At 33.7% G+C, this 26,291-nt stretch overlaps 4 protein-coding genes across 12 annotated transcripts; all 4 read left to right on the plus strand.

Moving 5' to 3' along the window:
- The first annotated feature begins 303 nt into the window (after positions 1-303).
- LOC104786928 (increased DNA methylation 1) lies at positions 304-6,935 on the plus strand. 4 transcript variants are annotated; one of them, XM_087450204.1, is made up of 19 exons: positions 304-1,968; positions 2,053-2,139; positions 2,230-2,431; positions 2,537-2,651; positions 2,969-3,040; positions 3,294-3,386; positions 3,516-3,597; positions 3,679-3,738; positions 3,826-3,878; positions 4,271-4,437; positions 4,547-4,760; positions 5,056-5,113; positions 5,203-5,259; positions 5,342-5,599; positions 5,709-5,773; positions 5,858-5,914; positions 6,004-6,097; positions 6,413-6,553; positions 6,644-6,935. In XM_087450204.1, exons 1-19 carry the CDS (start codon positions 910-912, stop codon positions 6,767-6,769), a joined length of 3,060 nt encoding a protein of 1,019 aa, XP_087306330.1. In that variant the 5' UTR covers positions 304-909; the 3' UTR covers positions 6,770-6,935. The 4 variants fall into 4 exon arrangements, with proteins under 4 accessions (XP_087306330.1, XP_087306329.1, XP_087306332.1 ...); XM_087450206.1 differs by having other exon boundaries at positions 618-1,968; positions 2,230-2,450; XM_087450203.1 differs by having other exon boundaries at positions 564-1,968; positions 3,516-3,738.
- A 319-nt stretch (positions 6,936-7,254) lies between these two features.
- Positions 7,255-8,634, plus strand: LOC147943923 (cyclin-dependent kinases regulatory subunit 2-like). 2 transcript variants are annotated; one of them, XM_087450207.1, is made up of 4 exons: positions 7,255-7,467; positions 7,588-7,675; positions 7,776-7,836; positions 8,244-8,634. In XM_087450207.1, the coding sequence occupies exons 2-4, from the start codon at positions 7,623-7,625 to the stop codon at positions 8,385-8,387; spliced, it is 258 nt and encodes an 85-aa protein (XP_087306333.1). In that variant the 5' UTR covers positions 7,255-7,467; positions 7,588-7,622; the 3' UTR covers positions 8,388-8,634. The 2 variants fall into 2 exon arrangements, with proteins under 2 accessions (XP_087306333.1, XP_087306334.1); XM_087450208.1 differs by having other exon boundaries at positions 7,308-7,467; positions 7,596-7,675.
- A 651-nt stretch (positions 8,635-9,285) lies between these two features.
- LOC147943924 (cyclin-dependent kinases regulatory subunit 1-like) lies at positions 9,286-10,402 on the plus strand. The gene is made up of 3 exons (XM_087450209.1): positions 9,286-9,506; positions 9,601-9,661; positions 10,067-10,402. The coding sequence occupies exons 1-3, from the start codon at positions 9,454-9,456 to the stop codon at positions 10,214-10,216; spliced, it is 264 nt and encodes an 87-aa protein (XP_087306335.1). The 5' UTR covers positions 9,286-9,453; the 3' UTR covers positions 10,217-10,402.
- A 10,647-nt stretch (positions 10,403-21,049) lies between these two features.
- Positions 21,050-26,007, plus strand: LOC104703607 (uncharacterized). 5 transcript variants are annotated; one of them, XM_087450197.1, is made up of 9 exons: positions 21,066-21,218; positions 21,630-21,777; positions 21,879-22,742; positions 23,297-23,415; positions 23,785-24,672; positions 24,755-25,064; positions 25,211-25,376; positions 25,486-25,588; positions 25,687-26,007. In XM_087450197.1, the coding sequence occupies exons 3-9, from the start codon at positions 21,915-21,917 to the stop codon at positions 25,802-25,804; spliced, it is 2,532 nt and encodes an 843-aa protein (XP_087306323.1). In that variant the 5' UTR covers positions 21,066-21,218; positions 21,630-21,777; positions 21,879-21,914; the 3' UTR covers positions 25,805-26,007. The 5 variants fall into 5 exon arrangements, with proteins under 5 accessions (XP_087306324.1, XP_087306323.1, XP_087306326.1 ...); XM_087450200.1 differs by lacking the exon at positions 21,066-21,218 and adding an exon at positions 21,239-21,468; XM_087450199.1 differs by lacking the exon at positions 21,066-21,218 and adding an exon at positions 21,256-21,442.
- Positions 26,008-26,291: the final 284 nt, after the last annotated feature.

Below are 26,291 nucleotides of genomic sequence, written 5' to 3' on the forward strand. Positions count from 1 at the left end.
AGTATTTAAATTTATATGTTCAGTTTCTCTTTTCTACATAAGCTACGCATCCAAAGTTAAAGACAAAACGCAAAAAAAAAAACATCTCAATCCTTTTCTTCTTTCCTCCCCCGTCAACACAAGAGAGAAGACACTTCAGATCTATCTCAAAAGCTAGACTGTGAAAATCCGAACCCAACCATTTATAAAAAATTTGTCAAAAAAGAAAGAAAAGAAAAACAATTTGCCACCGTATTTTAAATTATATGTTTTTATTTTCTTTTCTTCTCTACAAAAGAGCTATGCATCCAAAGTTAAAAAGACATCCCAAATTTTTGACAAGACATTCAAAATCCCTTTCTTCTTATGTTCTCCCCATCAAAAAAACAAGAGAAGAGACAGACATCCAACTCAATTCGATGGCAAGAAAAAAAAAAGGGTGCAATCTACAACAATATACTTCTATGGGATCGAATCATAAAAACAGCGAAACTACTAATGCAATCCCGGGAATAACTAAAAACTATGATACTGTATTATTATTATCCCACTTATATATAAATCATCAGATTAAAATTCGAAAAAAAGAAAGAAATATAACATTTTTAAAGTCTTTGTTCTATCTCTTCTCTTATTTTCTTTCTATTTTGCCAGAAAATCAAAAAAACAAAACAGCTTTTTTCTCAACTTCTCTCTTCTTGTGATAACCCTAATCTCTTCCTCTTCTTCGTTTAAGGATAAGCGAAACCTTAGAATTTTAAACCTTGTAATCGCTGTTTTTTTTTTTTCTTTCCTTCTTTCGCCATCTATGAATCCATCGCTACATCGATGCGGTTTCTAGGTTTTCTTGAAGAGATTCGACATTGATAAAATTTCCCAAGTTTTTTTTTTTTTTTTTTTTTTATTGTGATCTCTTGCTTTAAGAAATCAATGGCGAAAGGTACAGCCACTGGCGAATCCGTGGTTCGTACAGGGTGTAAAAGGGAATTGCAGTTTGTATTGAAATCTCAGTCTGAGATCTGTGGAGGCGAGTCACTAGGTCGGACTCGTGGAAGCCGAAACTCGAATGTCGAATCTACAAGTTTGAAGAGTGGGATTAAGAAGATTCGTCTTAGTAAAGATGAGGAAGATGAAGAGGTTGTAGTAATGTCTGATACTGTTGGTGTTGTTGCTTTAGAAGAAGATGAAGGTAAGAGTGACGTTGTTGATGTTGATGAGTCTAAGGTGTTGTGTAATGACTCTGCTTTGGTTGAATCTATGAGTAAAAATAAGGGGAGAGAAGATAATGTGGAGACTGAGAAGGGTTCACTGAAAGTTATAGAGGCTGAGAAGGAAAGCTTGGGTGTGATTGATAGAGAATTAGTTGTGGCATGTCCTGCGGATTTTAGTATGTTGGAAAAAATGGCTTCTAGATCTTGCCAGGTTAAGTTGGAAAGAGGAGGTTTGGTCTATGGTAAACCGTGCAAAAGGTTGACCCGGTCTATGTTGAAGGTTGAGGGTATTAAGCCAGAAGCTAATAGTGCTGATAACGATCGTGTTAATCCAGAAAAGGTTGTTATAGATAGCGGAGATGATTGTGTTGATGTTTCTACCGTAGTGGCATATGAGAAGGAGGAGGAGCGTTGTGAGCAAAATAATGTGGAGATATGCCTCGGGCTTCCAAGTGGATCATCCCAACTTCTTGTTAAGAAGGGAGTGAGTGATGCAGTAGATAAGCCTTTGAGGAGGGTTACGAGGTCATTGGTTAAACAAGAAGGTGATTCAGAAAATCCTGATTTGGGGAATTCTACTAAGCCAGCAGACTTGGGCGAGGTAGATGTGAATGCCAATGATGTCGAAATAGTTGATGTTCAAAGTCCTTCAGTTACAACTCACAAAAAGCGTGGAAGGCCCAGGATATTCTTAAGGAATTTTCCAACTAAGCTGAAAGAAATTTTTGATTGTGGAATACTTGAGGAACTAACTGTGTACTATCTTCGAGAAGCAAAGGTATATGATGGCTTTTTTTTTTCTTTCTATTCATGTAAAAACAGATTTTATATAGCCGATGTGTATGTTACCTTCGTATCGTAGTTGGGAGAGGCAGGGGCTAGAGGGCTTAAAGGAGTAATAAAAGGATCAGGCATTTTGTGCTTTTGTAGTGCCTGCAAAGGAATTCAAGTTAGTGATATTTACTGTTCTTAAAGGTCTCGTAGTTGGCCCTATCAAATGCAAGCAGGTTGATTTAACTTTCTAAATTTCACTTCACAGGTTGTGAGCCCTGGCATGTTTGAGGTGCATGCTTCTAGCACAAACAAGCGCCCACCTGAATATATCTTACTGGAGTCTGGATTCACAATTCGTGATGTCATGAATGCATGCAAGCAAAATCCCTTGGCTACACTAGAAGAAAAACTTCGTGCGGTAGTTGGACCAACTTTAAGGAAATCTAGCCTGTGTTTGAATTGCCAAGGTTACTGATTGGTTCATTGGTTTGTGCAAACATTATACAGACTGCTTTCACTTGTTTTTTTTTCTCTTTATAAAGAATAGACTGGTTACATTCAAATGATTGCAGGTCCAATGGTTGAGCCCTGTGATACAAACTCATTAGTTTTGTGCAAATCGTGTTTGGAGGCTAAGGAGTTAGAAATCTATAACAGTCCTTCTAAAGCAAATGATGCTCTTAACGGGTATGGCTTATCTGTCTTTATTTATCGCAACAACCTTTTCTTTGCAGTTGAATCATGTGAAAGTAAGATGGGCATACAATTATCCTTTTCAGTTAGTTTTTCAGACTGGGTGGAAAGTAAAACGTAAAATTCAGGAATAATGATTTTCTAAATAAGTAATGTGGATTACGAGCTGTATATCCTCTATTATATGGTTGTTTATGTAGAATTCTATAAGTACTAACATGCATAACTTTATTTTTGGATATATCTAATACACCAATATGTTAACCTATATCTAATTGGTTGATTCTAAATCTGTTCCCAATTTTAAACAGTTCGTCTAGGCCAAGTGTGACTCCAAAAACTATCCTTAGTGGGTCAAAATCCATTCCTCGCCAAAGTAACAGGTGAGAAAAACTAACCAGAAAAGTGAGTATTATTGTTATGTGGATGGTGCCAACTCTTTGATGGTTGTGCTTCCTAATTTTATTCTGTTGCATTTTGTGTTTTTGCTGCCTTTTGTATTATAATTAGCTCACAATTTGCCATTATCATTCTGGAAAATGATTAAATAGAATGTAATATTGGAACTGTGCCATATACTCTTTAGTTGTACATTGGGGTTATTGGCTAAGCTAAATTTATCTTGGAGTTCCACAGGTCACCCGAGCCAGGTGTGGTTCCAGGAACTATTCTGAGCGAGTCAAAATCCAGTTCAATCAAAAGCAACAGCCAAGGGAGACTAACCAGAAAGTGAGTAGTGTTGTTATAAGTGTGACAACACTTTTCCAATGCATCTATGGTCTAGTGCTAGATTGTCGCCTTCCTTTCCGTCTGTCATACTTATATTAGTTCTCAGTCTATCTTTTGTCATTTTGAAAGGGATGTGCGGCTGCACAAACTTGTTTTTGAGGATGATATACTGCCAGATGGTACCGAAGTGGGTTATTTCGTTGCTGGAAAGGTTAGATCTACATGGAAGTCGGCTTTTTTTCCATCCCGTTTTGTAACTTATTCTTCTTTAACCATTTTGATCATTGTGCAGAAATTGCTTGTTGGCTATAAGAAAGGATTTGGGATACATTGTTCTTGTTGCAACAAAGTGGTAAGTTCTCTCTAACATCAAACTAGCTTTCCTGGCATTAAAGTATATAGGGCTCTGAAGCAGCCTTTATTATGTTTATGGGCACAGGTCAGTCCTTCATTGTTTGAGGCCCATGCTGGCTGTGCAAGTCGTCGGAAGCCGTAAGTTCCTTTCAACTATTTTCATATTTATGCTGTAATAGTAATGGGTCTATACCTGTTCTACTACTTCTTTTTAATCTCCAATTCTGATACAATTAAACTTGAGTAACTTAGTATAATAATTTGCTGTAATACAAGAGATCAAGGATTATACTGAAGCTACTTACATTCTCCTTGGAAACCCGTAGGGTTTAATCCGATAACAGAACCATTCTTATTTGCTTTGCCATGTATTGTTGTATAGACAAAGAGCCTTTACCCCATGCTTACGAAAAAGTAAACATACAAAACTTGTATAATTAGCGTACAAGTTGTGGATCCTTAAGATCATTAATTGTGTGAGTCACAGAGAAATTGTTGTTTCAACTAGTTCATCTTCTGTTGATGATCAGATTTCAGCACATTTATACAACCAATGGGGTCTCTCTTCATGAACTGTCAGTAGCACTATCCATGGACCAGAGGTTTTCCATCCGTGAAAATGATGACCTTTGCAGTATCTGTAGAGATGGAGGCGAGCTCTTATGTTGTGATACCTGTCCAAGATCATTTCATACAGGTTAATATCTGCCATTTTCTCTATGTTTCTTTGATAGAATTCTACTATTGCTCCTTTAAAAAAGTTTTTGGAGCGTCAACTTCTAATCTGTCTGTTTTGGTTTATCTAGTATGTGCTTCTCTCCCAAGCCTTCCGAGTGAGAGGTGGTCCTGCAAATATTGTGTGAATATGGTTGAAAGAGAGAAGTTCGTGGATAGCAATCGCAATGCCATTGCAGCTGGGAGAGTTCAGGGAGTTGATGCAATTGCTGAGATAACCAAAAGATGCATTCGAATAGTCAGCTCCTTTGAGAGCGAGCTCCCAAGTGTATGCGTGTTGTGCAGGTGAATATCATGTTTTTCTCTTATTTCAAGTATCTTGGTGGTTTCCTTTTTAGTGTCTCGTTTAATGTCTTACATAATTTCCTGTAACAACCTTACAAAAAATTGCAAGTTGTAGTTCAATGAGGTCTTATTTGGCTAATATATTATCGGGTCCTATATTATCCTATTTCTTTTCCTTCATGTTTCTAATTCATATATGTATATCTAACTAAATTAATACATTGGCTGCTTCTCTCCTAATTGAAACCGTTTCCTTCTGAGCTTGACCTTTACTTACTTTTCTGTGCTGTTGCAGAGGTCATAGTTTTTGCAGGTTGGGCTTTAATTCTCGCACTGTGATTATCTGTGATCAGGTATCTTGTTGGTCATTTCTGTATAGGGACCCATGTCTCTTAAATCTGCAACTGGCATTCACCATTTTCGGTATTTGTTTTCTTCTCAGTGTGAAAAGGAATTCCATGTTGGCTGTTTGAAAGAACATAACATTGCTGATCTCAAGGTGCTTTACCTCTTTAGCTCCTTCTTTCTCTCAGGTGAAAACTCAGCGTCTATCTCTCACATTCTTGTTTATGTCTTAACAGGAACTACCTGAAGAAAAATGGTTCTGTTCCCTCGGGTGCGAAAATATCAACACTACATTGGGCAATCTGATAGTTCGCGGAGAAGAGAAGCTTAGTAACAACATTCTGAATTTTATAAAGAAAAAGGAAAAACTTAATGAAGAAGGATGTTCAGATGACAACACCACTCTAGACATAAGATGGAGTGTCCTTAGTGGGAAGTTGGCCTCTTCGGATGATACAAAAGTATTGCTTGCAAAGGCAGTTTCCATCCTTCATGTAAGTGAAGATCACATGTCAAACTCTTGTGTCCTTTCTGCTGTTTGTCCCTTGTATTCTTTATGAAGGTTTGACTTTGTTTGTCCCTTGTAACCATGGTATGCTTTAGGAGCGGTTTGATCCTATCAGTGAATCTGGAACCAGAGGAGATCTCATACCAGCCATGGTGTACGGGTAAGCAAAGTTTTTATCTTCTCGAGTGGATTATTCTTTGTGCTCATGAAACCTAGCTGATGAACAAATTTGTGTGTGGAACAGAAGGCAAACAAAGGGCCAAGATTTTAGTGGCATGTACTGCACCATGCTGGCTGTGGAGTATGTTTCTTCTTCTTTCCACTCTAATTTATTTTCTGTGATGCTTGTTTCATCTTTTTTTATGTTGTCTTTTTTGTTTGCTTTTGCAGTGAAGTGATTGTTTCAGTGGGAGTCTTTAGAGTTTTTGGGTCAGAATTTGCGGAACTCCCTCTAGTTGCTACCAGCAAAGATTGTCAAGGGCAGGTAAATAGTTTTGATCAGGAACCTTCAACCTTGCATGAATCGTTATTATATTTACTAGAATTGCGTACCCCTGTAGATTAGCCCGTTCTCGTTGTCAATCCTAAACCCTACATGTATTTGTGTCTGTTTATGCTTAAAATGGAGAGCAGAACAATGTGTAACATATTAACTGCAGAAGGAATTCTTTTGTTAGATTTTACCAACCATCCAACGCTTTATAATCGGATATGTACGAAGATAAGATGCTTGTGATTGCTCTTTTCTTTTGAGAGTTTGAGAATTTTTATGTTCTTTCTCTCTTTTTTTTTGCTGTAGGGTTACTTCCAATGCCTGTTTGCTTGCATAGAGAGACTACTCGGGTTCCTAAACGTGAAACATATCGTGCTACCAGCAGCAGATGAAGCCAAATCCATATGGACTGACAAATTTGGTTTCACCAAGATGACTGAAGAGGAGGTATCCATCTAGAAATAACCCTTGTCAGTAAACGTAAAACTCTGAATGATTCCCATCTCTGATACATGTACTGTTTGTGGGTTTTATTAGGTGAAGGAATGCAGAAAAGACTACTCGGTGATGTATTTTCATGGAACATCTATGTTGAGAAAGAGTGTCCCTGAACCAACAACAACAGCCGTGAGTAAACCCGAGGACAATAATATGAAGGAGTAAAGCCTGAAGGTTGTCTTTGTTGTTTTTGGTTTTGGAAGTCGGTGAAACGAATGGGTATTTTTATCTTTAATCTAGTTTTCGGGTAGTAGTAGCCTTTAGTGTACAGGTTTTTCCCCCTAATGTGTCTCAAGATGCACACAAAAAGGGTAAGAGAATTTGGTTTTGGTAGGAGGGGTAAGAACATTGGGCATTCTTTTTGGTTTTTGGGGTTTAGTATTTTGATTAAAATTTTATGTGTAGCTAATTTTTTTGTAACTATTTTTGCTCAAAATGAAAAAAAAAAATGATTTTCTGCCATCGAAAAGGAAAAGAAAAAATGATTAATGTTTTATTTTCTTTCGCAAAGCTGAATTAATGTTAGTAAAAAAAAAAAAAACAAATTCGTTGGGCTCTACATTTGGGACCAAAGGCCCAATCAGTCAGTCAATCATTGATTCGTTTAACCGGTCCGGTTAACATAGAACCGTAGATAAAAATTTAGGGCTACAGCGAGCGGGAAGGAGCGCCTCAAAAGAATTTGAAACTCAAAAAAAGAGGCAGAACAACCGTTAGAAAGATGCCCCTTGGATTTCCTTTATAATTACATCTCTACCCACAATCCCCTTTTCAATTCGCCCTTTTCGCTTTCCCTCTTCTCTCCTTCTCCAAAGATTCATTTTTTATTTTCTCCGATCGCACTGCTTCCTCTTCCTCTCAAGGTCTGCGTTTCAGATTTATTTTTCTGGTTTCTCTTCGTTGTTTATGGTTTAGATTACTGACGGATTGCTCAACTCGTCTTTTTTTTTTTTTTTTTTTTTTTTATTATTTTAATTTACAAGTTTGACAGACGATTTTGTGGGTGAATTAAGAGAAGATGGGTCAGATCCAGTACTCAGACAAATACTTCGATGATACTTATGAATACAGGTGATTTCTCAATTCCTGATTCGCCTATCTAATGGAGTTTTTTTTTTTTTTTTTTTTTTAACTTTGTGTCAGTCTAATCTAATCGCGTTGTTCTGTACAGGCACGTCGTGCTTCCTCCGGAAGTGGCTAAGCTTTTACCTAAGAATCGTATCCTCTCGGAAGTAAGTTCAAAATTAGGGTTTTCCTCTATTGTATTGGTACTTGTGATTGTGTGATCTCATACTTGGAGCATCGAAGTTTTGTATACCTCAAGTTTACATGTTTAAGAATAAGTAAAGAGTTTGGGAACTTGAAGAGATTGTTTCTGCTTAGGATTTGGTGTATAATTAGAGATTTGGGTTCACACATAACTCTTTTTGGGTTAAGTTTTAGGCTCTCGTGTATAGTTTCTTACTAGTCTGTATCATCCTTTTGCGTACAAATTTGCTTAGTTGAGATCATTAAGTCTTTCTTTTGGTGTGTATCGTTTAATGAAGATAGTTTATTCATTCTTTTTGTGTGTATTAGTCATTTCTCAATTCCTTATTTTGGAGCTAACTCTTGTCTTGTGTTACATCTGGTTTTGTAGAGTGAATGGAGAGCTATGGGAGTGCAGCAAAGCCGTGGATGGGTTCATTACGCGATTCATCGTCCTGAGCCACACATCATGCTCTTCAGGAGGCCTCTTAACTACCAGCCGGAGCATCAAGCTCAGAATGTGATTGCTAAGTAGAGAGTTATGTTGCCAAAAATTCTCCCTAATATCATCAGTTTATGTCTCTCGTAAACAAGGTTTTTTACAAACCACTCGTGTCTGATACATTCCTATGGTAGCTTTTATTTTATCGTGTTTATGAATTCTCTTCAGTGGAGAATTATGTGACTCTTTTTATGATGTTTATGTAAGCCTGGTTCTTTGCTACACTCTTTGTTTGGATCCACGTTTGAACTTATGCACTGTTAAGCTGCTTATTTCTCCTGCTTCTGCGCTTCTTTCACCTTTTCAATTCTTTTGATTGCTTCTGGTTAGTTGAGCAATCTTTATTCTATATGATTAAATCAAAAACAAATGGAATACAAATTGGTCATGTTAGTTGTGTTCAACAAGTTCTTTAGGCTAACTAAAACTTTTATTTTGGCCAAAGGTCATGGTTGACTACATGTTGTTAGGCTATGTGAAACTTTAGTTTTGTGTGAACTACACTTTGATGTTCTTCTTATTAGTCGCTCGACTCTGAGCCTATAAAGATAAACCCTGTATTGACTCAAATAAACTGGTTTCATCTTGCTCATCACTACCACCAGTTTGATCGGACACACGATCTGCTTTCTCTGCTGCCTGGCTTACCCGTTGAAACACTGACTCATAGCTGCCACAGCTAACCATCGCCGACGATGACATATCCGACTCGGCCATAACTGGGACATTATACGCTACAATTTTGATCGAACTAAACCAAAACCGGCCGGTTTGTGATAAAAATAGCCAAACAAATTCTTATAAAATTTAAATTAGAACCAGACCGAATCACAGAATTTCCAATCCAATTTGGTTCAACTGAACCGGTCAATCATCATCGTCTCCGGAAGAATTTCAAACTCTAAAAAAGCAAAAAAGGTTGATAAAACACACCCCTCTATTTTCTCATAATTACATCTCTTACCCAACCACTTTATTCCCTTTTCACTATCTTCCTCACATTTCAAACGATCAGATTTGCAGATTCTTCATTTCCTCTTTACCTTTCTCCATTTCCTGATTAGGGTTTCACATCGAATCAGAGAGAGGGTGAGAAGAGATGGGTCAGATCCAATACTCTGAGAAATACTTCGATGACAGTTTCGAGTACAGGTAACGCTCTTCAATTTTTTGCTTCTTCAGTTCTTCCTCCAATTTTTTTCACTCTCTCAATTCACTGAAAGCGTGATCGAATCGGTACCTACAGGCACGTCGTTCTTCCTCCTGAAACCGCTAAGCTTCTTCCTAAGAATCGTCTTCTCTCCGAAGTAAGTCTTTACTCGCATTGCTCTGTGTGATTTCTCTGATTCTATTCCTCGGATCAGATCATCGAAGCCTATCAAAAATTGTGCTGAACCTTACGATACTAAGTATGGGATATCTAATAGTGATTAGATAGTTACGGATTAGGATCTGAAACCTTTGCTCTGATTCTGGATTGTTCTGGACTCGAATATTTTTTGGTTTAATGGTATCGTCTCTTTGGAGGTTTTTGTGTTTATATTGTTCTTCTTTGAAAGATGAATCAAATGGAGATTACAGGCTTGTTTGTTTTGTTTTTGAGATGTTGTCAAGGTTTAGTGATGATGATATTGTAGACATTGTTTTGTGTAATCTTTGCGATGTTATCAGTGTTGAATTTGTGGTATTAAAAAATGTTGGGATGTTTGTAGAACGAGTGGCGTGCGATAGGAGTGCAGCAAAGCCGTGGATGGGTGCATTACGCGATTCATAGGCCTGAGCCGCATATAATGCTTTTCAGGAGGCCACTTAACTACCAGCAGCAGCAGGAGATTCAAGCTCAAAACGTGCTTGTTAAGTGAATCGTTGTCACCTCCCTTGTTTTTACAGTAAGGAATTTATGCAATGAATTCTACAGATTCTCGGTTTATGTTTCTTGTAAACATGGTTTGAAAACCTATTGTGATCCTGGATTATATATGGTTGAGAATTATGTGTGTTGATGGAACAAATCCTATGTTGTTATCTAACTCTGGTTCTATGTGTCATCTTCTGCTTCTGCTCTTTATTTACATCCTCTCTACTAGTAAATGGCCATGGGAAAATGTGTTATACACATTTCTGAATTACATTTATCCTAGAAGGCTCATATAAAGAGTATTTGCAAACAGAGAACTTTTTGATGTCGGACCAGTCAACTAGTCCGGTTCAGTTGCATACATAGTGTACAATGTGTTATACAATTTGGTTCAACTGAACCGGTCAATCATCACCCTAGTCCGGTCAATACAATTAGAACTTTTTGATGTCGGACCAGTCTACTAGTTCGGTCCAAAACATAAGATTGTCTACGATTCTCACATGAGCAGATTAAGAAAGCTTCTTTATAGTTAGTAGCTTCCTCTTCCATTCACTCACTATTCAAGTATAAGTATGTGAAGCTTAGTTACCATTACCTTATCTCACACGGCATGTACCTCTTGTTCTCGTGATCGTTGCTAACATCTGGGAGAAGAATCTTCAATATAATGTTATCACCGTTATTGTCATCTCGATGCTCTTACAAGTCACAGCGACATACAATCAAACATGTTGCTTGGTCATTGTTGTTGATTGCGTGAACGTTCAGTGTTGAATGATGCTACATATAGCATATATGTTCTTAGGCTTTGAATCATATAGATGAAATCGATTATTCTTGCTTAGTAAATTTGTCAATTCTTAAATGTGGAGTTCTTCATGGTGATTTTAGAGTTAACCATTTGCTTGCAAGCTTTTTAGATCTTTCGAGCTTCCCATCCGACCAATCTTCAAGTAAAGCCAAATACAATTTGTTTGACAAAAATTTAACTAAAACTAAACCAATCTATACGAGATTTGGTTCTATTTAGGTTATGGATTTAGAAAAACAAAAATGAAAACACGAAAAAGAAACCCTTAAGTAATTAAAATAGAATGAACATCCTTTACTTCCAAGTGATATTGATATGACTTAAGACTATATTATTGGAGTAGAGCAACAAAATAATATCAAATCAACAGAAGATATTGATGAGATTCATTATTTTGCCCTACAAAAGTAAGATAGAGTGTTCAAACACATGGGGAAAAAAAAGAAAAAAAGAAAAGTGCATGTTCCAATAAAAGACAAATCAGAGTTATATGAATAATCCCTTAGTTAATGTTCTTATTCACTTGACGCTTATGTTTGCTCTTTGATGTGATAAGACTCAAAAAGACCACACCAAACAAAGACAGCTCGATGTCTCCTTAAAGCCTTAAACCTAACACATGCATCTTTGTTTTGATGAAGTAAACATATATACTTTCTTGTTTATTTGTTTTTTTTGTTTCTTTAGTGATTCTATTGTGCACCTTAATCTTTTTAACCTTATCAAAATATCAAGTTTTTGATATCTCTCACATTTACGTGCATTTAAACAGTAGTTCTTCACGTATATATATATATATATATATATTTTATTGATAATTTACAAAACGTATGATAGGGTTGATCTTAGGAGAATTCTAGTTGTGATAATTTCTGTTTATTCATTAATCCTAATTCGAAATTAAGACTTAATAAAAGAATTGACATGATGAATTATAAGATCACTGAGTGGTATAGGTAAATTTGTTAAACGTCCGATAGTTATTATTTTATTAAATTAGACGTCCACATAAAAAAAAAAAACATGTTAAAAATATAAACATCTTCTAAGGAAAAAAATCACGTTTTGGTAAGAGAAAAAAGGAATATAAATTTGTTCCCACGATATATACTTAAGTCACATCGTTACCATTTATTTTTTAATTTGTCTAAGAAACTTTCACTCTCACCTAATTAATCCTATACTATATTAATTGAGAAGTACAAATATAAAACTAACCTTAAAATGTGTTAAAAATTACATTCAATTGCCATTAGAAAAAATTAATTAAGCTTAATTAATTAATTTAAATAAATATAATTAAATTAAAAATAAAAAACACTCACATATCAAATATTTAAAAAATCTAAAAAAAATCTAAAAAAATATTTTCTCTCTCTAATAAATTATAGACGAAATTACTATTTTAAAAAAAAAAATATATAAACCAATTAGAATTTTAAAAACTATGATTTTATATCCAAGTATACAATACAATTATTTTTAATAACTAAATTCGAAGATTTTGTTAAGATTTCAAATTATGATTCTCATATCATCCTTTTTTTATTTTATTTACAAATTGTTTAGAACTTTCATATAATACTTATAATTAATAAAATGCATATTTTTCTGCATATGTTGTGATGTGAAATTTTTAAAACGAAGATATATTACTCAATGTATGAAAATACGTGTTTTAATTTTCACATTGACGGGTTGGTAAAACTAAATTTATATAGATAATAAATTAATAATTTTTATTTACTCACAATTATAATATTAAAATTACTATTTTATATTTCAAAAAATATGATGCAAATAAAACAAATAAACAATATAAAACTGTAATAATACGTCAAAAATAAAATACTATAATATTCTAAAATAATTAGTATTCAAATAGACTAATAGATTTATATAACAATTAAAAATAAATATTATCTCAAACAAAATAATTTTTTAAAAAAAATAAACAATAATTTTTATTATTATATTATAAATTTTTTTAAAAATGTTGATCCGTGCTTTAAGCACGGGATATATCCTAGTTGTATTTAAATAAGCGAATTATCCTTCCTCCAAATTAGTTGGAACTAATTATTAATTTTTAACTTTTAACATTAAATGCATGTATATTTGTAAGTTAATGAATTTAGGTAATTCATTTACCTCCATTAAGGGCCCTCCAATATATGTGGTTGAGTGGTGCTGCGATGATTAACACTCATCTTAAAAATGACTTTAAAAAGGCTTTCATATAAAATAAAAAGCTTCATGATTATGAATCTATCATCTAACGTTGAAACAAAAAATTATGAACATGGACGGCGATAAGGTGATAAACTCAACGATATGTTTTAGCTTTATAGCAAGTTTCATTCCATAGTTTAGATACTAATCTTACGGGACCTTTTCCCATATTACTTGGAGAATTAAATTTTATGAAAATGAAGTGTTATGAATTCAGTCAAGATCTATTTTCTCTTAAGAAAATTCTTAATAGAGTTAACATACACAATATTATTTCATTCCAATACCTCTATAAATGCTATATAGTATCTACTAATAGATTTCAATAAAATGCTTTTGAAAAAGGTATTTTGGAGTCTTATTTTGAATGAAAAGAAGCTCTTTAAACAAATTTCTAAGGCATGGGCCCATGATTTAGCCAATGTGCCTAATGATATCTAAGGTTCTATTAACATTGGCCATATTAGCAAATGGTCGGGCTATGAAGCAACAACCTTTATATAAAGAATAATATGATTGAGTCTCTCTATTGAACCAATGTGGTTCATGGAAATATAAGTAATTAATCCCCTTAATTAGACTATCAGACTATGATTGAAGCCACTAACAAATTTCGGCGGCAGATCAAAAAGTCATTCAAACTAATTAATAGATTTTTCGTAAACTTTCCGGGGAATTGGAACCAAGCTTTATTAGTTTTAAGTTAACTTTCTTTTCATAAAAAATAAATTTGTTATAAAAAATGATATGCTATTAGTTTATGTATGGTTAGTGGTCTTTCCTTTTCCATTGTAATCATTGTTCTGAATCTTTCATTCTATATGGTCACGCCACCATATCCCATATTCTCACTTTGTTCTTTTTCTTTTCTTTTATTAGATAATTTATATAAACTCATTTGAATATATATAGAACTTTCGATTTTTTCAGAGCGAGATGCATGCATTGCTTTCTTTCGTTTTTTTTAAGAAAAGAATAATTGGCGTTTTTGTTGAACTTGCAGATGCATGTCATTAGTTTCATCCACGTTTCGATATCTCCCAAACGTTCAGTAGAAAGTTACCAACTTTTATAAGGTATGAGAAGTTCGGATTTCTGAAAACTAAACATTTATCTTAGACTATACTCAAGATATAGCTTTTGGTGTCAATCTCTAAAATCCTCGGTCTTTATTGATTATTTACATGCATTCATTTGTTTAATCGAAGTCAAAAGTTTGAGTTTTTTTTCTCTCGTGATGTTTTCTCTTTTTTTTTCCTCAACCTAATTAATAAATATTCCATTATATATTTATATATATAGGCAATCATATATATAAAAGTAAAGTTCCAGTCTTTCCTTATTGGTTCACTTGGCAATGCAATTTTAACGAAGAAAAAAATTATATTAATACACAAATTTAAAAACAATTAATTTCACATTTAACTCAAATAATATAAAACTGAAATCTTTATAGCTTCTCCCTATAAATTATGCATTAACTTTATTTCTCCACTAAGTTGTATTAATCAATTGTATTAAAACAAAACAATAAATTAGAATTGTAACTCTCATTTTTCTAAATGTATTTTTTCATCATTTCTCTTCCTATAGATACTCATTATCTTATTCTCTTAGTCTATCACTCTTTCATTCTCTCATCTTCTTCCACTACTCTCAAATCTCTTTTTTGTTTTGTTTTGTTTTGTTTTGTTATTATTGTTGTATGGGTTATAAAAAATCAAATCAAATATCATTGTAAAAGCTTAGTTTCAGAGTTTGTATGATATGTATATCTTATATATTTATTTTAATCTTTTAAAATGTTTATCTCCATTTTCTATTTTATATTAACATCTTATAAATCATTATTTTCATACTTCCTTACAATATTCACCACACAATAAGATCATAAAGTTGAAATGATCCATATGTAATTATCTATTATGTCTCTGGTTATCTCACATATTCATGTATCATTTTTAATAATTTATAAAAATCAATATAATATTTAAAGATCAATATAATTATCCATTTATCAATTTATAAAGACTATTTTGTTTTGTGATCTAATTGATAAATCTACAGAGATCAATATAATATATATATTTTTTAATGATTTGAGGTTTTTGAAAACAAAAAGAACATAATTAAACAATTGGTTTTTTGTGTTTAATCAAAATAAAAAATGATTCAAAAAACAAAACATATTCAACTGGACCTTAAATATAAAAATAAAATATAATTTTAAAAATATCATTTCACTAAATTCTCTAAAGATGAAACCATTAGTATGAAATCTAGCACTATAAATTAAATTGATGAGTGAAAACCAAAAAAATATAAGTTATCCTTGGGATTTTAAAAATTATTAAGATTGAAGAATTCATATAATTTTATAAGAAAACTAATTTAGTTTGTCACTTAAAAAGTAATATTATTTATTTTGAAATATTATGTGTAAGTGTTGAGTTTATTTTTTAACATCTGACTTTATTATCTTGAATCAGAAAATACATAGTTATTCATGAACATACACATACAATCAATAGTTAGGTAAAACGAAATAATCGAAAAAGTGAAATTACACGCTGCTTCCTTTACTAGGTAAGACTTATACGCTAACAGAGTAATAAATCTGTTATTTTCCTTCTTCGTCTTCGTCTTTGATCTTCTTTTGGCTATCATCTTTTTGATGAAACTCCAATAATTTCTTCGAAAATCATTAGTTGCGATCCATCTGTTACATCGTAAACCATATACATATTGCCATCTCTTGCACCAAGAAATGACATCTTTCTTGAGTGTAGATAATATCCATGATTGTGGATATAGTGATAAACATTTTCTGACCTGCTTTTCATATAAATATCCCTTCCTCCTAGTCTCCAATATCAGTGTGTCTCCCCAACATCCATATAATTGTTGCACTGGTTCTATTTTGGAACACCGTATATATGGTAAATTACTAACCTTGTATGCACTGATAATGGAGGCAAATACGATTCCAAAACCAACATCTCGTACTATTCTCCATGGTGGTTTCCACGGTGGTTTCTTCCAAAGCAAAGCCGTTAGGATTTGCCCATAAAATTGCAGAAGTATGAAACAACAACCAATGGAATATGAATCCATGGGAAAGACAACGCCGGCCGATGCAACCGGAAGAACACCGCCAGTGGTTAGACGACTAAACGAATCACCACCGAACGGAAGATAACACCTCTGTTGAGAGGGACAATGGACGAGAGAAAAAATTATCCATATTTGCTTCTTCTTCTTCCAAGTCGAAATAGAAATAGTTCCCCAAATTTCTGAAATATTTTGACAGATTTTGATATCTGAAAGTTTGGGGGAAAAAAGTTTTCGATTGGTAAAAGGGAAGCAAATGGAATCAATTCGCTGAAGGTGATTCTCAATCTTATCATGGGGAAGCCTGCAGATTACTCCGTTGGGAATATGTCGCTGGACAATTGCTTCACCAGAGAAAATAAGAGCAGTTACTAGACCCAAGAGACGCCATAAAGGACAAGTCTCGAAGGAGAGAGAACAGAGCATTTTAGGTTGGATATATGTTTATTGTTATATTCAGCCACTATATTCAGTGTTGAGTTTATATCAACAAACAACCAAATCATGTGAATTTTGATTCAGCCACTTGGTATTCCTTTTATTTTAGGTTATAAAAAATTAAAATATTTATTTATAATTAAAGACATGTAACTCCATTTAACTCAAATGTAACTTCTACCAATAATTGTACATTAATTCATTCCTCCTACTAACTTATTATCTTTCAAGAGAAATTATTTTTGGTTAAATTTTAATATTTTTTATTTATTTTGGTTGGCTGAACTTATATTCATATTTTGGTTGGCTAAATTAATATATTTCTCATGTAAAATTATTGTTTATAATATATTTCTCATTTCAAAGTTTAAAGCAATATATCATATATATATAAAAGTAAAGTTTTGGTCTCTCCTTATTGGTTGATTTTCATTTAATGTTTTCTAATTTTTTTTATTTGCTTTCTAATTGCTTTAAACAATATTTAAGATCTAATAAACACAATAAATTTAACTCACACATTAAAATAAAATTATAACTGAAAATAAAATAAATTATGCATTAATCATATTCTACCATTCAATTTTATTCAAACACAATAAATTACTATTGTAACTCCATAGTTCTAGATGTAACTTCCATCATTTCTTATCATATAAATAAGCATTCTCTCAATCTATCATTCTCTCATATTGACATTATTTTACTATCTCATTTTCACATTCTCTCATTCTCTCATTATTTTACTATCTTATTTTACTAAATCATTTTTCGTTTTTTTTGTTATTTTTGATTTCTGATTTTTGTTGTATGGGTTGTAAAAAAAAATGAAATATCATTGTAAATTGTTAATGCTAAATTTTAATATAGAGACTACATGATATATATTTTACATTGTTCTTATTCTAAAAGATTTATCTCCTTTATCTAATTTGGATTATTATCTTATAAGTAATCATTCTCTCTTCCTCTCCCACCAATATCAAATGTTGTTATATCTCATATGTGTTGTAAGAGTTTGATTCTATATTTTAATTTAGAAAGTATTATATATATATAGATATTACATTGTTCTACTTTTTAAAGATTCATCTCCATTATCTAATTTGGATTACCATCTTATAGTAAACATTCTCTCCTCCTCTCCTACCAATATCAAATGTTGTTATATATCATATGTGTTGTAACTTGTAAGAGTTTGATTCTATATTTTAATGTAGAAAGTATTATATATATTTAACATTGTTTTCAATTTTTATTTTATTTATATAAAAAAATATTTCTTTTATATTTCTTGCCTTTCTAATCTATTCATATTTATTTTTTAAATTTGCATAGTTAAATTTAAATTCACATATGTTGGTTTTAACAAAACAATCAACTTTATTTGAGAATTAGATGTTCCTATTCATTTTTAAACGATCAATGTGTAACATATAAGCATTTTGTCTTGCAATCACAAGTTCCATTTCCATTGCTTAACTCCATGGTTAAACTATAATATATGTTGTCCTATTTGTAGGAATAACAACATACTTATTTATTTAAAAGAGCGGATGATTAAACGAAATAAACATTTCTCCAAATTTTATAATTCAATCAGTGAGTGTACTTATTACTTTGAAAAAATTTTACATTGAAGTTCATAAAATCATATAAGAAAACTAAAATACTATATCACTTCAAATTTGGAAAGAAACACTTGGTATTCCTTTTTAAAAAAGTCAAGACACATATAAAAATTTATTAATATTTAACTCACTTTAAAGACATTAAAGGTCATTTAACTCAAAAATAACTTCTATCCAATAATTTCATACATTCCTCCCACAAATAAAATATATATATATATATATATATGTTCAAGATTGTATTTAAATATTACATAATTTTTTAGTTAGCTAAATTTATAGTCACATATATACAATATATATACATAAGAATTTATATTACTTATTAACACCATTATTTGACCCATTATTTTCTTAACTCAATATTGGTTTCAAAGCCAAGTAAAGAAAAACATAAACGATCTTATTGATATTAGACCAAAACATGGGGATACAAACATAATCACTTACACGGAAGATATTTTTAAAAAATAACTTATTATTGCAATATCAACGTATGAAGGGTTTACATAAGCAGTTAATTAGAAAATCTATAATACAATAAATGTATTGGAAACAATATCAGTCAATGATAAGATTGGATCCTCAAAAGCAAGAAACAACATCTTCATAATTCATAAAAAATAAACGCCACAATTATACACATTTGAACGAAATAGTATAAACATATAGTGTATAAATAAAAGTGACGACAAAGCCCGTATATGCCTAATTAAAACGAAATAATACAAAAAAAAAACGAAAAAGACCAAAAAAACCAAGAAAGTACCAACTACACCACAACCCACGCGTTGCATGGGGAAGCACCTAGTATATCATTAATTGCAAACTTTGTGATAGATTTGTGACAATATAAAAACATAACAATATGTGTGAAGTGATCTTAGTGCAGTGGCTAAAGGTAAGTCCTTAATGCACAAGACACCATCACACCCGGGATCGAGTCTTGCTTTCTACGAATGTAAGGATTAGGCTAATGGGCCGGCCTATTGTAGCTCAATGGTTGAAAAAGAAAAAACATAACAATATTTAATTTTGTAAAAGAATTTCAGTGGTTGGATTGTATATTTTTTAATCACCAGAATTTTTTTTGGTTAAATTGGATATTTTTTAATCACCAGAATTTTTTTTGGTTAAATTGGATATTTTTTAAACCAAAGTTGAGTCGGTTAAATTGGATATTTTTTAATCACCAGAAATTTTTTTTTTTTTTGGTGAGGTTTTAATCACCAGAATTGATAATATAGTTTGTTGTTTATAAAATTTTCTTTTTTTAGTTTAGTCACCCGCTATCGCCCGTAAGCGTTGGCAATTACAAATGTTGCGAAAGTGAACATTTAAAATTTAGCAATTCTGAACATATCACAGTAATGAACAATATACCTTATTGGTTTTAAACTCTAACAACCACAAACACATGCAAACTTAACCAGTCAAGCCCTTAATACCATTAAAGGAACACAAACACAAACCATTTTTAATGATTAGAAGTAAGGTTATACTAGACCCACTTTTTACTGCAATTATGATATTCATTTATTATTAACTAAGACAAGAAAATCTAATCCTACAAAATCCCCAAACTTCACATCACAAACTTAGATGTTGCTTTAAAAAAAAAATTCAAGATATCCAACTACACAACTCTTATAATTTGTTTTTAATATTACCGACAACAGTAAGGTAAGTAATATGTATAGGAGGCAAATATTAACCATCCAATATAATACTGGTGAACAAGTGGTTGAAAAATGGAAACAATATACAATGATTATTTTTCTGTTTCTTTTGTAGAAACCATAATTTTCATTAAAACTAAAGACCATAGTTTAGGGGGTAAAGCTCCAAAATTCCAAAAATAATGCTTCAAAAATGATATTTAACTTGAGACAAGTTACATATACAAAATAATAAATGAATAATAATAAAAAATACATATCATTTGTGACTATTTTTGTTCTATTTTAACCATAGTTAGGAAAAACATTTCAACTTTGAGACAGTTTGGAACCTAATATGATATGATCTACTCCAAAGAATATCAAATATCTAATTTCATGACCCGTTATATTTTTGTTTGTTTCATTTTTTTTTCCAACTTTTTATGTTCAAAGATGAAATTTTACGAATTTGGAATCTAATATGCAAAAGATTACAATGTTTGGATTAATTTACCAAAATCCGATAAACAATAATCTAGAACTCATTGATTCAAAAACACATATAAAATCTTATAATCTAGATTTGAATCTAAATATTCAAAAAAAAAATGATATGTATGCAAAATCCTAATTGAATAAAAGGAAATGAATAAGAATAAAATTATGTATTCAAAGAGTTTCAAAAAATGGTTTTATAACCCAACCTTATTTTACATGTTTTGTTTCTTAGGTACAAAATTGTTTTTTTTTTTGTTTATATATTTATTTCTTTCTTTAATATCTTTTTTTAAAAAAAATTAATAATAATATAGAGAGAGGAAGGTGAATCCAAAAAGAAAAAACCAACTTTGGGAAGCAGGGAAGTATGCTACGTGTCAAGCAGATATTAGCCGGTAGTCCAATTGACGTTCGTGTTACGGTAAGATCCATTTTTTGATTTTTCTTCCCACAAGAAGCAGAGAGAGAGAGGTCCACATGTACTCCTCCTCCTCTCACATCTCTCTCTCTCTTCTCTTCTTCTCTCTTCTCTCTCGTCTTCTTCGTCTTCTGGTTAAATTCTCTTTCTCGGAGGTGACCGTTTCTTCACTCCTAAAATCCGAAGATTTATTGTTTTCACTGGTACGTCTATTTCATCCCCCGTCTCTATCATTGTGTTAGGTTTTTGATTTTGATTAATTGCGGATTTTTAGGGATTTCTCTGTTTTTTTTAATCTTTTGGCTTTCATCACAATTTCATCATCCCGTCTCTCTCTGTGGAGTTCTGATTTTGGCTCTTCTTTTTGGGTTTTTTTTTTTTTATTTCGATCGGAATTTTTTGTGGATCTTTGGGATCCGATTTCGAGGTTTGTCTCAATTTGAGGATGAGAATGTGAGATTTAGGGGATTTTAATTTTCATTATTTGGGCGTTTATTGCATTACATGTGTGGGATGTGATCGATAATTTGATTTTTTTTTTTTTTTTGCGCAATCGAGTCGGTGACCTGTTGAAATCGAGATCATTAATTTGATTCATGTTTTGGTATTTCCAGGTGTTTGCTTGGAAGTGAGATTTAACCTCAAGGAGGCAAAGCGAGAGAGAGAATCTTATAATTTTTGGTGGATAATGTTCTTGGACGATATGCATATGGTTCCAGTGCAACGCGGCTTTAAGGGTCGTAATCAGATGAAATATCTGAGGTATTGAAAATACTGATGAGCACTTGGTCAAAAACCTGGAGAAGCAACCCTTTGTGTCTATTTTGTAGATAATTAGGCTTTTTTTTTGTTTGCTAATACAGTTAAAAAGGGGTTTGTTAGCGATTGATTGATCTATAATGGCTATTGCTGGCCTGCAAAACATTTTGGCGATTGATTCATCTTTCCCACGGGACTCTGAGGTTCGGGGTTCTAGACAGAGGGAAAATGAAGGAAGGCCAAGCGTCCGGGCATCCTCACTTCTACAGATGTGGAGAGAACTTGAGGATGATCACGTGATGGGTCATGCTCGTGAGAGAGATGGTGACAGGAGGACTGCTTCTTCTCCTTCGTCTAATGCTTCGAGGGGAAATGTTTGTGACAGTAATATTAGTGCACATGATATTGTTAGAGATAGTGTAAATCTGGCTGAGAGTGAACTTGGTGGATGGTCCCCTACCCCGAGTCATGTTGAGTCTCATAACTCGAGTGAGGATCTTGGTCCTTTTCAGAGCGAGCACTTTTCTGATCTCGGGATGGTTGAAAGGGAAAGAGTTAGACAAATTTTCCGTGAGTGGATGAGCTCTGGGACAGGTCAACATACTTCCTCTGATTCCCACACTACCAACAGCACAAGAGCAGAATGGCTTGGTGAAACTGAACAGGAAAGGGTGAGGATCATAAGGGAGATGGTTCAGATGAATAGCCAGCAGAGACCTGTTCTTGATGATCTTAGGGACGAACAACCTATTGAAGTTGTTAACCAGATTGAAAGAGTACTTGATGGAAGGGTTGTTAATGCGAACTGCATCCAAAATGAAAATGCTAGAAGAGGTATACGCAAGTTATGTGGTAGGCAAGTGTGGGTGGATATGTTAAAAATGGCTGAGAGGGAAAGGCAAACAGAGCTACAGGGTTTGACGCAGCATCATGCTGTATCAAACTTTGCTCACCGCAACCGCATTCAGGTTTGTTCATTAAACTTCTTTATTGTTTCCTGCCTTATTGTTACTGTCTCTCAGACATTAAATATGTACATGTTGTCCAAAATCACTATGTCAGATACACATACAGTCAACTCAATTACCAATTTCTTTTAATTACATACAGGCCCCAGCCTATCCTAAGATTTTACATTCGTGTATCTGGAATAAATGTAAACTCTATAGTTAGCACTAGCTCTAGATGCAACTTTGAACCTTTTTCTCAGACAAACGATGACTGAAAGCTGTGTAGTCACTTTGTTTGTCTAATATGATTAAGAGGAAGTATAAAATGACGAAAATGATTAATATGATTCTAACTTGACGTTTGAGTCATAGGAGTTGATGGATATGCTGAGCATCATAGTTACTTCTTTATATTTTTATGTTATCTTCTTGTTTATCACATTACAAGTCAGCTTAACTGGCACATTGGTTGTTTGAAGTCTGGTGTTGAGAGTTGAATCTATGTATCTAACTGTATCTCTTGGGTTTTTGTAGACATAGCTTGAAATCATGATCTTTAATTGCTTTTTCAGGCATTGCTAAGGGGGAGATTCTTACGAAATGGTGACAACGATGATAAAGAGAAACCAACATCATCTGCAGCTACTGAGTTGGGCTTTCTAAGAGAAAGGCACACTGTATCTGAGCTGAGGTAGCTAATTCATCTGTATTAATATATTTGTTCATATTTTTGTGTATTTTTGGAAGCTTTCCTTTCTTTCTTTTTCTTTTTCTCTTTAGTAGGTCTACTATATATCTGTGGGTCAATATCAAATGCAGATCTTATGCTTTCAAACCTTTATGATTTTTATGGATTAGTGGATCTAGTAAATTTTGGAGTTCTTCCGTTCTTTGTTGGCCTTGTCCATCCTGAAGTTAAAGCCAGTCCCATTTTGTATGAGTCTTTATCTGTATACTTTTTGTTTCATCTTATAAGTGCAACTTGACACTGAAATCGAGACTTCTGTTGCTTTAGAGCGATTAAGAACGTAATTACTTACTGTGTATTTTTCTATCCCAGGGAGGAATTTATATCCAGACTTGACCGATCTGTCTCTGGTCAAGCGAGCAGCAGTCACTCGGAGACCTCATCAAATGCTGAAAATGATGATAATAGAGGTGAACAAAACGATCTAAATTGTCTAGATAGCATCAATGATGCAGGCGGTGGCTCAGATCAAAATGGCAGAGAGGCTGAAAACCAATGTTCAGTGGATGAGATAACTAATTCCAGACGCTGTAATAACCGGAGCACAAGTTTGGAAGAAAGGACGGCACGTGTAGAAGATTGGCAACGGTCAGAAATTGATGATTTTTCTCTAAGAAGAAATGATGCTGAAGTGGACCTCAATAGCCATCAAAGGGAGGATGCTACTGGGTGTTCATCCTCTTCAATTCATGGAGACGAGATCAGACATGGCTGTCAATTTCGAGAAACTATGGATATACCTTATGAACAGTCTCTGCAAAGTTCCGAAGAAATTGCCACCATGAGACTGATAAACAGGACAACAAATTTCCAGGAAAATCTGGTTGAAAGCATTAATCTAACTGTCCCTCTAGAGGAACAAACCGAGGAGGAGATTATGGGAAACGAAGAATCCGATTGGCAACTTATCAATGGTGAAACCAGTGCATGGAGAGATGACGCTGAGGAGGAGGCAGATACAGATGTTCCTGAGAGTTTTCCAAATCAGTTATCCCAGATATCATCCGTGGACGAGGACAGAGAAGCCCACGCCCGCACAGAACTCACAGAGATGCAGCCTGATGATGCTGATCTCCAAAGCACAATACAAGACTGGTCGGAAGAACATTCTGATCAGGACACAGTTTCAGTTGGAAGGGCTGACACATTCTTTCCTCCGGATGATAACGAGAACATGGAACTCAGAGAACTCTCTAGCAGGTAATACTTTAGTAAATTTTTGCCATAATGGCCACACTTTTCAACCTCATTTTATATATCTGATGCTCGCTGTTGGCTACAGGAGACGTGTCTCAAATCTTCTGCAAAGCGGGTTTAGGGAAAATCTTGACCAGTTGATACAATCCTACATGGATAGAAGAAGCCGAAATCCTGTGGAGTGGGAAGAACACGAGACTTATTCTGACAATACAATAGTAGGTGAAGATATAGAACAGCAGGATGATGCTCAGAGTGGTGGTCAAGAACTTGATGCTGTTGAGTCTCCTCCTTTGTCTCTACCCTCCCCAGTGATCCCTATTCAGCCACGGTGGGAGCATGATCGATCCAATTCAAACTGGCCGGCACATGATTTGCATCAGGGCATTGGAATGGTAAGACATTGTCTCAAAGTGGATCCTTAGGGTGAAGGATACAAAGGCAATTGTCTGTTTTTTTTTGAAGTTAAAGGAACTCATTGGTTGACATATTATGTGCTGGTGCTATTATTTGTTAACTTTAATCAACAATGTCTCTGAAGGATTGGGATTCGATCAACGATTTGAGGGTTGATATGGGTAGAATACAGCAAAGGATGGATAACTTGCAGAGAATGCTGGAGGCTTGCATGGAAATGCAACTTGAGTTGCAAAGGTCCATAAGACAAGAAGTCTCTGCTGCGATGCACCGCTCTGCTGACCAATCAGGTTTTCTATCAGTCTCAAGTCACTTTATGAATTTACATATGAGGATTTACAATTAGGTTTTCTTTGAAATACTATTTTTTCTTATGGAAACACCTTAATTGATTCACAGGTCCATCTAAGGAGACTGAGAGCTACGAGTCAAAATGGGAATATGTAAGGAAAGGGATCTGCTGTGTATGCTGTGAGAGCAATATCGATTCTTTATTGTATAGGTATGTATGAATCAGTACCAGCGTTTGTTGTAAACATGTTCCCCAGTTGATATCTAATCGTTCTCTTTCATTTTCATTGTTTTGTTCGAAAACAACAGATGTGGACATATGAACACTTGCGAGAAGTGTGCGAAGAAGCTAGTGGAAGCTGGAGGAAAATGTCCCATGTGTCAAGCTCCTGTGATTGAGGTAGTTCGTGCCTACTCTATTCTCTGAACTCCTTTTACTCTCAGTCCTGATCTTCGGCTCCAAGCTCTGCTTATTCGATTCTGGGTTTCACTGCTCCAAGCCCTGCTGTGATGTTTTAGCATAGAAATTACTCTGATTCACTCGGTTTTTTATTTTATCCGTGGTGTAAGGAAGACGAATACATTTAACTATTTTTATACACAATGAAATATCAAAAGATTCAATAGAAATTGACGACAGTGTATCTGTGACTACTACTAGTATTACTACTCTTTTTCAGCTACTACATCTACTAGAAAACCAAATCAACTTCGCGTGTCAGAGACACAACGACCGTTCCAATTCAGGCCTCTGCCCCAAACTCGACCAGCTACTACATCTCCTCAGACAAGGACCAACAACCGTACACGTGTCGTGTTCTTCTGTCGTTGATCTGCGGCTGTTCCTTTCTGAGCTAGGCGACGGTGCTTGCATCTCCAAGTCTTTATCCGAGAACAGCTGGCTGCTCCGGCAG

This window comes from Camelina sativa, chromosome 5 (genome assembly GCF_030686135.1).
Source record: "Camelina sativa cultivar CO46 ecotype springtype chromosome 5, ASM3068613v1".
Classification (NCBI taxonomy): Eukaryota; Viridiplantae; Streptophyta; class Magnoliopsida; order Brassicales; family Brassicaceae; genus Camelina; species Camelina sativa.

Excerpts from the sequence above, each read along its gene's own strand:
- LOC104786928 (XM_087450203.1), top strand. The coding sequence starts at position 910 with ATGGCGAAAGGTACAGCCACTGGCGAATCCGTGGTTCGTACAGGGTGT. Across the intron at positions 2,432-2,536 it reads CCTGTGTTTGAATTGCCAAG|GTCCAATGGTTGAGCCCTGT; the intron begins GTTACTGATTGG and ends AAATGATTGCAG. Across the intron at positions 4,761-5,055 it reads AGTGTATGCGTGTTGTGCAG|AGGTCATAGTTTTTGCAGGT; the intron begins GTGAATATCATG and ends GTGCTGTTGCAG.
- LOC147943923 (XM_087450207.1), top strand. The coding sequence starts at position 7,623 with ATGGGTCAGATCCAGTACTCAGACAAATACTTCGATGATACTTATGAA. Across the intron at positions 7,676-7,775 it reads GATGATACTTATGAATACAG|GCACGTCGTGCTTCCTCCGG; the intron begins GTGATTTCTCAA and ends TGTTCTGTACAG. Across the intron at positions 7,837-8,243 it reads AGAATCGTATCCTCTCGGAA|AGTGAATGGAGAGCTATGGG; the intron begins GTAAGTTCAAAA and ends CTGGTTTTGTAG.
- LOC147943924 (XM_087450209.1), top strand. The coding sequence starts at position 9,454 with ATGGGTCAGATCCAATACTCTGAGAAATACTTCGATGACAGTTTCGAG. Across the intron at positions 9,507-9,600 it reads GATGACAGTTTCGAGTACAG|GCACGTCGTTCTTCCTCCTG; the intron begins GTAACGCTCTTC and ends CGGTACCTACAG. Across the intron at positions 9,662-10,066 it reads AGAATCGTCTTCTCTCCGAA|AACGAGTGGCGTGCGATAGG; the intron begins GTAAGTCTTTAC and ends GGATGTTTGTAG.
- LOC104703607 (XM_087450198.1), top strand. The coding sequence starts at position 21,915 with ATGGCTATTGCTGGCCTGCAAAACATTTTGGCGATTGATTCATCTTTC. Across the intron at positions 23,416-23,784 it reads CACACTGTATCTGAGCTGAG|GGAGGAATTTATATCCAGAC; the intron begins GTAGCTAATTCA and ends TTTCTATCCCAG. Across the intron at positions 25,589-25,686 it reads ATCGATTCTTTATTGTATAG|ATGTGGACATATGAACACTT; the intron begins GTATGTATGAAT and ends CGAAAACAACAG.